Below are 9,345 nucleotides of genomic sequence, written 5' to 3' on the forward strand. Positions count from 1 at the left end.
CGATCATAAAAACTTCATACTTTGTTTGGAGCAATCCTATGTTCGGTGACCTTATGAGAATTTTTCAGAGATGCACGTAAGTGAAGATAAAACATATTGGAAAGACTGTGCATTCTTAGAAGTGAAAAGTAAGTAACATGATTACGTCGAATAGATTTCAAAATGTCATTATCATATAATTTGAATTTCGTTTCATTTTTAAATAGTCGGAAATAATCAAATTATCGATTCATATATTTACTTTTATTTTTGAGTCGTAAACGAGTTAAAAGTATGAGTGGGTAAAAGGTCGTAGTCTCAATTATTTTCCTTTTGTTAATAATTTCGCTTGGGATTCTTTTTGCTTAGCTCATCATTACATAATTTGAAAGTAAAAAACAAAATTCAAACACCCCTTCTCCATTATTCAACTTTTTATTTTTATTTTTATTTTAATTTAAATAAATTTTAAGTGGGTCGAAATGGTGACCCGAACAACCCCGATAGAATTCATAAGGGTTGAGTTGAGTTGAGTTGTTCGATCTGAATCTGATACTTTATGGTCTAGACATTCTTCCTACGTCTCGTGCTGCATGACTATCTTTTCTTATGACATAACTATGTTACATTTTTTCTTGAACTGCTTCTAAGACGGAAAACTATTTCCACAGACCAACACATGGTTCTTTTTTATATCATAACTACGTTATCTATTTGTCTTGAACTGTTTTCAAGAGCGAAAACTGTTCTTATAATTGGGTTGTCGAAAAAGAACTTACACCCTGTTGATATAGATAGTGATTACCTAACTGTTTGAAACCAACGGGGTGCAGGAAGAAAGAAGGAGAACGCTGCAAGTTTTTGTCATTTATTGGCCAAAACTCTCCCCCGTGATTCAAATCATGCATTATATTATTATATGAATCTGTTCCTCACTTTTTGTTTTTCTAATTCTTAATCCCAACTCAAATTCTCTCCCCGATGATCCTTTTCTCGATAAAGAATTTGCCCCGAATTTAAAGATTTGAGCCTTTTGCCAAAAAGTTCATCTCTCCATTCATATAAAAATGGAGTACTGAAAATCCGAGCTCACTGTCACTCCCTCCCATGGCGTCCCCTTTCAGACCGCCATTGTTGATATCCTTAGCCTTTGCTTTCTTCCTTTTGGGTTCTTCTTCGTCTGAGGAATCGACCCTTTTGGCCTTCAAATCTTCCATTGATGATTTGACGAACACCCTCTCGAACTGGGTTTCTTCTTCTTCTTCTTCTTCTTCTTCGCCGATCCATTTCTGTAACTGGACTGGGATTTCTTGTGTGAGTTCGTCATCGCCTTCTTCGCTTTCGGTTTCCGCCATTAATCTTCAGGGTTTGAATCTCTCCGGCGAAATTTCATCTTCCATTTGTGAGCTCCCTCGTTTGGTTCATCTTAATCTTGCGGATAATCAGTTCAATCAGCCGATTCCTCTTCATCTCTCGCAGTGCACCTCGTTGGAGAGTTTGAATCTGAGTAACAATCTCATTTGGGGGACGATCCCCGATCAGATTTCTCTGTTTCGTTCTTTGATTGTTCTTGATTTTGCGAAGAATCATATCGAGGGGAAAATCCCTGAGGGCATTGGGGCTTTGAAGAATCTTCAAGTTCTGAATCTAAGAAGCAACTTGATTTCTGGTAGAGTTCCTTCTGTTATCTTTCATAATCTTACTGAACTTACTGTTCTTGATTTGTCTGAAAATTCTTATCTGATGAGTGATATTCCTAATGAGATTGGGAAGCTTGTGAAGCTTCAAGAGCTATGGCTTCAAAGCTCTGGTTTCCATGGCGAAATCCCTTCTTCTTTGTTGGATTTGAGTAGTTTATCTGTTTTAGATCTTTCTCAGAACAATCTCACTGGAAAACTTCCTGACATGATGGGTTCTTCTCTGAATAATTTGGTGTTCTTTGATGTTTCTTTGAATAAGCTCATGGGATCTTTCCCAGATGGTTTTTGTAGTGGAAAATCTCTTGTGAGTCTTAGTGTTCATACCAATTTTTTCACCGGAACCTTGCCTGATTCCTTGAATAAATGCTTGAATCTTGAGAGATTTGAAGTTCAGAACAATGGGTTTTCAGGGGATTTTCCTAAATCATTATGGTCATTGCCTAAGATTAAGCTCATTAGAGCTGAAAACAATGGTTTCTCTGGTGAAATTCCTGAATCTATATCAATGGCTGCTCATCTTGAGCAAGTTCAGCTTGATAACAATAGTTTTTCGAGTAAGATACCTCGAGGACTCGGGTCGATTCGGAGCTTATACAGATTCTCTGCGTCGCTCAACCTTTTTTATGGTGAATTGCCATTGAACTTCTGTGATTCGCCATTGATGAGTATCATTAATCTGTCCCGTAATTCTCTTTCGGGACGGATTCCCGAGCTGAAGAACTGCAAGAAACTTGTCTCTTTGTCCTTAGCAGGCAATAGTTTTACTGGAGTAATACCTACTTCCCTTGCTGATCTACCTGTATTAACTTATCTTGATCTTTCTGATAACAATCTCACTGGTTCGATCCCTCGAGGACTCGAAAACTTAAAGCTTGCGCTGTTTAACGTTTCGTTCAATCAACTATCGGGTGCTGTTCCGTTCTCTTTGATTTCGGGGCTACCTGCTTCGTTTCTGCAAGGAAATCCTGATCTTTGTGGCCCTGGTTTGCAAACTCCATGTTCTCATGGCCATCCAACAAACCATGTGTCTGGACTTAAGAAAATGACATGTGCTCTCATCTCTATAGCTTGTGTTCTAGGAGTTATGAGCTTAGCTGCTGGTTTCTTTCTGTATTACCGGTCGTTCAAGTCGAAATCCCGTGTCGATAACTGGCACTCGGTCTACTTTTACCCTCTTAGAATCAGTGAACATGAGTTGATCATGGGTATGAATGAGAAAACTGCACAAGGACATGGAGGAGCTTTTGGCCGAGTGTTCGTTTTAAGCTTGCCGAGCCGTGAACTGATTGTCGTTAAGAAACTGGTTAACTTTGGGAGTCGTTCGTGGAAATCGTTGAAAGCCGAGGTCGAGACGTTGGCCAAGATCAGGCACAAGAACATCATCAAAATTCTGGGGTTTTGCTACTCTGATGATGCCATTTTTCTGATCTATGAATTCTTACACAAAAAAAGCTTGGCTGACTTGATTTGCAGAAATGATTCTTGTCTGAATTGGAATGTGAGACTGAGAATCGCCATTGAGGTTGCTCAAGGACTAGCTTACCTTCACAAGGACTGTGTCCCTCATTTACTTCATCGAAACGTCAAATCATCGAACATTCTATTGGATGCTGACTTTGTCCCGAAGCTCACGGATTTCGCTCTTCACCAGATCGTTGGAGAATCGGCATTTCACTCGACTGTGGCTTCGGAATCTGCTCATTCCTGCTATATTGCACCAGGTACGCAAAACTTTATGATCGGGAACTATGGAGTTCGAAAAACTCGATAATCTGAAGAATCAATCAAGTTTCTTTCACGCTCAACCGAACTTACTCGAGTTTATTGAATATGTTGTTAGTATGGCTTATTTCATTCCATCGTTTGGATGCAGAGTATAAATACAACAAAAAAGCGACAGAGCAAATGGATGTGTACAGCTTTGGTGTCGTGTTGCTAGAATTGGTGACCGGGAGACAAGCCGAGCGATCGGAATCGACCGACTCTCTCGATGTTGTCCAGTGGGTTAGAAGGAAGGTGAACATAGCCAATGGAGCTTCCCAAGTCCTGGACCCGAGCGTGTCGGAGCAATCCCAACGAGAGATGCTGGAAGCTCTAGACATTGCCCTTCAATGCACTTCCATGATGCCCGAAAAACGACCATCGATGCTGGAAGTCGCCAAGGCTCTTCAACTGATCGACTCGACGACAAACCTCCACGGCTGCGGAGGATGAATTAGTTTCGAGCTGAAGACACCAATGTTTGTAGGAGAGTTTTTGGTTGAGAGATTGCAATGTTTGGGACATGTGGTATGGTAGTAAATACAAGATTTTGTTCCAAGTTATTTTTAAATTTTTATTTTCAGATAGATGCTTCAATTTTGGTGTAATGTAATTCATTGGGAGTTTAAGAAGAAGCATCTTTCAAGATTTATTTATATATATATATATATATATATTTTTTATAGGATAAACTAGATTCTAGGACGGTTCAATGACTCAGAAAACTGGGACAACTCAACCGATTTGGGTTGGATTTAAAAATTTATAAAGGAATGTTTGACGACATTTTATTTATATATATATATAAAATGAATAAATGATTCGAAAAATTCGAACCAATCCAATAAAAAAATGTAGAGTTGGATTGGATTGGGTTGGGTTTATTCTTGTATTGTTTGAGTTAAAAAAATTTATAATCCGAACAAATGGGTTAGATTAGATTTAAAAATATCTCAATCTAACTCAATCGAACCCACGAACACTTCTACTAAATTTAAATAATAAATCAATATTTGCGTGCACGATCTTATTATAAACAAAAATATTTAAAAAATCCATAAATTATAAGCGGTTTATATAATCACAAATTCATTTATTTTCATAATTCAAGGTCAAATTAGTGCAAATGGGAGTTTTTTAATTAATTAATTAATTTTTTTTAATTTTTAGCAGCCCAATAATTCATCATAAATAAAAATTGCAAATTTATACTTAAATAATAATAAAAAAAGATTTTATGTTTTTTTATTTTATAAATTTTTTATCTGAGAACCTTTAAAAAAACGCTACGTTCTCTTGACCCAATCTAACCTGCCATTGAAATCTGAAACTCAAGAATTTTTTCCCTCTCTCTTCTCCAAACGGATTCACAATCAAAATCTAGAAGTAGTAGAAGAAGAAGGGTTTTTGTTGTTTTCTTTGCCTCGAGGAAATGAATTTGGTATTCTTCTGGAGATGCATAATGTTGAATTTCTTCCCCGAATTTCACGGTTTGAACAGTGAAGAATTATCTTTGTGTTGCAGGAAACTCCGAATGTGGATCTTCCGGCGACGGACAAAGAAGTCGTACCGGAGAAGATTGAAGATGAAGAGATCGACGAGCCTTTGATTCACTGCGAGCTTTGCGATGCGGAACTTGTTCATAAACTCGCTCAGGTTCTCCTTCCTGGATTGTCAACCGCGTGCGTCGATAACACGAGTGGCGATATCTTTCGAACCCCTGGTTCCGTGGCTGCCGAAATGAGGAAAGAAATGGTGGATTATATTACTATGAGGAGCGAAATTTGTGTTGCGGAATCCATAATTTTGGATAATGCTCCGGATGCTGAGGTATCTGATCATCCCTACGATATTATCTCTGATTTTGTTGAGGATTTTGCTGCTACGAAGAGAAATTTGTTTAGTAGAGTTTCGGGATGGGTTCTAAGTGAGAAAAGAGAGGATAGGATTGATGATTTTGTTCAAGAAATGGATGTTAATGGTTTTTGGCCGCTTGATAGGAGAGAAGCAATTGCTCAAGTTCTGCTTAAGAATGTAGATTTTAAGAACGAGTTTCATTGTGACCAGAAATTTCACTCTGTAGAAGAGTTAGCTGAACATGTTGTAAACTGTGGATTTAGGTCTCTAATCTGCACAAATGAAGGCTGCTGTGCTACATTTTGTGCAAACCACGCAGAACAGCATGATTCAATTTGCCCCTTCAAGATAATTCTGTGTGAACAGAAGTGTTCTGCCTTCATTATGAGACGCGAAATGGATCGCCATTGCATAACTGTTTGTCCTATGAAGCTTGTGAACTGCCCCTTCCATAATTTGGGTTGTCAATCCCCTGTTCCTTACAGTTTGATATCGCAGCATTGTTCAGAGAGTTTTGATTCTCATTTGCTGCTTATTCTTCACTCTGTTCACAAGGAGGCAAATGAAGAGACTCTTAAACATAGACGGCAACAGCTTGAAGAGGTGAGATTTACAGATTTGTTTGAATTCATTTATAATTCTTAAATGGGCTTTTATTTTTGCTGAATCAATGGACACCAAAGTGTGCATATATCAAAATGTGAGTTGATATGAAATGTGTTCACTGTCTATTTGAGATCCCACATTAGTTGGGGAGGAGAACGAAACACCATTTATAAGGCTGTGGAAACCTATCCCTAACAGACACGTTTTAAAAACTTTGAGGGGAAGTCCGAAAGAGAAAACCCGAAGAGGACAATATTTGTTATCGGTGGGCTTGGGATGTTACAAATGGTATCAGAGCCAGACATTATTGGGCGATGTGCCAGCGAGGAGTCTGAGCCTTGAAGGGGTGGATTGGGGTCCCACATTGATTGGAGAAGGGAACGAGTGTCAGCGAGAACACTGGGCCCTAAAGGGGGGTGGATCGTGAGATCCCACATCGGTTGGAGAGGAAAACGAAACACCATTTATAAGGGTGTGAAAACCTCTCCCTAGTAGACGCATTTCAGGGGTAGCTTGAAAGGGAAAGCCCAAAGAGAACAATATTGGTTAGCGGTGAGCTTGAGATGTTACAATCTATTATTTAACGACTTTTGTCATGCCATATCGAATATATGAAATGATATTCTTTTGCTACTCGAATGTGTAAGCTTGATTTGTTAATTGCTGATTTTTTTGGCTGCCCAAATCTTGGTATAACCTCAGAAATACTATGAATGATGCAAGCATTTCCTATCTATATGGAAAACTGCAAGATAACTGAATGGGTATTATGCTATGAAATTATTTGTTAATCGATGTGATTCATTATTCTGGTGTGGCTTTCTCTGTAATTTTCCACATACTATTTTCAATTTGCATAAGATGTTAGATGAATCATACATGCTTAGGGTAAGAACTACACTAAGCCACCGCGAGTAGATATTGTCTTCTTTGAGCTTTCCCTTCTAAACTAGTTCCTCAAGGTTTTAAAACGCATCCACTAAGGAGAGGTTTCCACACCCTTATAAGGAATGTTTTGTCTCCTCTCCAACCGACGTAGGATCTCACACTTAGAACATCCTGAAATTATGAAATATATAGCTAGTGAGGTTTCTCCCCTTGTCTTTGTTTTCTGGACAAAGGTTAACTAGTTGAGAAGGAAGGGGGATTCAAGCCGTTAAGTTGAGAATAGATTAAGCTGCATTATCATCAATTACTTGTATCTTCTTGTCTATTCTAATTACAGTTCTAATGATTCTTCCCCAGGCATCATCACTTGACTACCTTAGAGGGCTCCAAAATCTGCGATTGTTAACCTCGAAAATCAAAGAACTGGATTCTAAGCTAGGACCATTAGTAGTCATTGGCACGAAGGAGGACACTGAAGAAGCGAAGGACGATGCGTCTAGTAAAACTGATGAAGAGAAGGACAAGTCTAATGCAACGGACGAAAAGAAGGGCGTGCCTAATGCAACAGAAGAAACGAAGGACGACGCATCTATTGTAACAACTGAAGAACCGAACGATGCTTCTAAGGCCTTGGAAGAAACGGAGGATGCTTCTAAGACAACGGAAGAACCGAACGATGCTTCTAAGGCAACGGAAGAAACGAAGAGCGGTTCAAATTAGTAAGAAATGATTCAGATGAAGCTGAAAGATAAAACTTCGACACCATTTGAAATATCTCTCATTTTCAGAAGCAGCCTTGGCTTTGGCAAAGAAGAAGTCCATATTAACATCCACTGGGTCAGTTTCTTTCTCTCCTAGCTCTTTCTTATGCAGTTCTATTCATATTTCCCAGTGCAAGCCAAATGTATGATTATTTGACTCAGATATCGTGTATTCTAGGGACATGCTAACATGAACCTAGCTCAACTGATTAAGAGGTTAACCGTTTACTTTTTCACCTTCATATTTGGTCTATAATATAGCTTCACGTCAACTCTATTATTACTAAGACCTACATGATTTTAAGACATAGTCTCGAGCTATCTCTTTGACGGGTCTCTCTCTCTTAGTAATGTTTTTTTTTTTTTTTAACCCTACAAACAAAGATTTTGAGTTTTATACCCAATCAAATAAAACAAATATGCGCACGGATTTCAAAAGAAAAAAAGAATTAGTGTTATTAGTGTCAATGATGCTACAAGCAGCAGTGGGGGCATATTACATGTAAGCAGAGTAATTGCAAATGAGCCCCTCAAAAAATGAGTAATTAAAATGAGACCCACAAGAAATGAAGAATTTCACAATGGGGCTCTGCACAAGGGGCATGAACTGTTATGGTGAAGCCACTTGAAGATGCATGACTCATGATACACATGCCCGCATTGCATCCTTATCACCTCCTCCCTCTTCTTCCCTTCGCCATTCCCATTTCCGTTCCCATTCAGTTCTTCCAAACAGATACTGCAATCCCCCATCTCTTCCACTTTCTCCGTAACCGGCCGAGCTTCTTCCAGAATCGCCGTCTCCTCCCCCGCTGCATTGTCATAGCTCCATCCCTGGAACAATCCGTGGTTTTCTTCCATCCAGGTGATCAGTCGGATGTAATCGAGCTCCAAGACCGTGTGGAAACTCGTCTCTCTGTTTCCGCCGGCCACTAGGAGGGTGTACGACACGATGCGCTCAGCAATGACTTCGCGTACGGGGGAGCGGACGTTGAGTAAGGACAGCAACTGTGCGACGTAGACCTGGAGGAACACCGGATCATGGAGTTCCTGCAGACGGAGCGGGAACAGAAGATTCCTCAGTAGAATCGGTGCAGTTTCTTGAAGGTACGTAACTCCGGAGAGCGGAGAAACAGAGATCTCACGGCGGAAATAGCGCAGTTGGAGTTGCAGAACTTGATAGGGTTGCTCGCCGGAAGCGGCGGATGTGTAGCCGTAAATACGATACTGGATCGGTCTAGAGGTAACGAAAGACATTCTGAGGATCGAACTGATTGGTAAGTGAGTTTTTGATTGTTGATTGTTGATTGTTGATTGTTGGTTATTGATTTTGATTTCGATTTCGATTTATAAGCTGAGAGGAAGTGTGTTTGATTATGGAAAATTTTAAGAATCGGCCGTTAGAATTACCGATTAGGAAAATTTTCTTCTTCTACTAACTTCGACGAGGTTCAAATTGTGGTTCCAACCTGTGGTCGTTTATGGAAAGTTTTTGATTAATAATGAATATAACAAATTCACTGATTGGTTACTGATTCGTAAGTAATTTTTTCTTTTAATTTTGATTTATAAGGTAAGGGAAACTGTGTTTGATTATGCAAAATTTTCAGAATCGGCCGACTAGGAAATTGTTCTTGCATAATCGGCCGTTGGAATTACCGACTAGGAAATTGTTCTTCTTCTTCTTCTTCCACTGATTACGAAATTCTTCTTCTTCTTTTCTTTCTACAATCGATATGAGATCTCACAATTCACTCCCTTTGCAGCCCAGCGTTGTCGCTGGTACTCGTTCT

The 9,345-nt window shown here is 39.3% G+C and overlaps 2 protein-coding genes across 3 annotated transcripts; both read left to right on the forward strand.

The window, feature by feature from the left end:
- The first annotated feature begins 864 nt into the window (after positions 1 to 864).
- LOC111432416 (probably inactive leucine-rich repeat receptor-like protein kinase At5g06940) lies at positions 865 to 4,097 on the forward strand. The gene is made up of 2 exons (XM_023069284.1): positions 865 to 3,400; positions 3,553 to 4,097. Exons 1-2 carry the CDS (start codon positions 1,087 to 1,089, stop codon positions 3,891 to 3,893), a joined length of 2,655 nt encoding a protein of 884 aa, XP_022925052.1. The 5' UTR covers positions 865 to 1,086; the 3' UTR covers positions 3,894 to 4,097.
- Positions 4,098 to 4,724: 627 nt separating this feature from the next.
- Positions 4,725 to 7,773, forward strand: LOC111432420. 2 transcript variants are annotated; one of them, XM_023069292.1, is made up of 4 exons: positions 4,725 to 4,881; positions 4,965 to 5,900; positions 7,149 to 7,436; positions 7,467 to 7,773. In XM_023069292.1, exons 1-4 carry the CDS (start codon positions 4,873 to 4,875, stop codon positions 7,509 to 7,511), a joined length of 1,278 nt encoding a protein of 425 aa, XP_022925060.1. In that variant the 5' UTR covers positions 4,725 to 4,872; the 3' UTR covers positions 7,512 to 7,773. The 2 variants fall into 2 exon arrangements, with proteins under 2 accessions (XP_022925060.1, XP_022925059.1); XM_023069291.1 differs by having other exon boundaries at positions 7,149 to 7,773.
- The last annotated feature ends 1,572 nt before the right edge of the window (positions 7,774 to 9,345 follow it).

Source organism: Cucurbita moschata, unplaced genomic scaffold, assembly GCF_002738365.1.
Source record: "Cucurbita moschata cultivar Rifu unplaced genomic scaffold, Cmos_1.0 Cmo_Scf00038, whole genome shotgun sequence".
Lineage (NCBI taxonomy): Eukaryota > Viridiplantae > Streptophyta > Magnoliopsida > Cucurbitales > Cucurbitaceae > Cucurbita > Cucurbita moschata.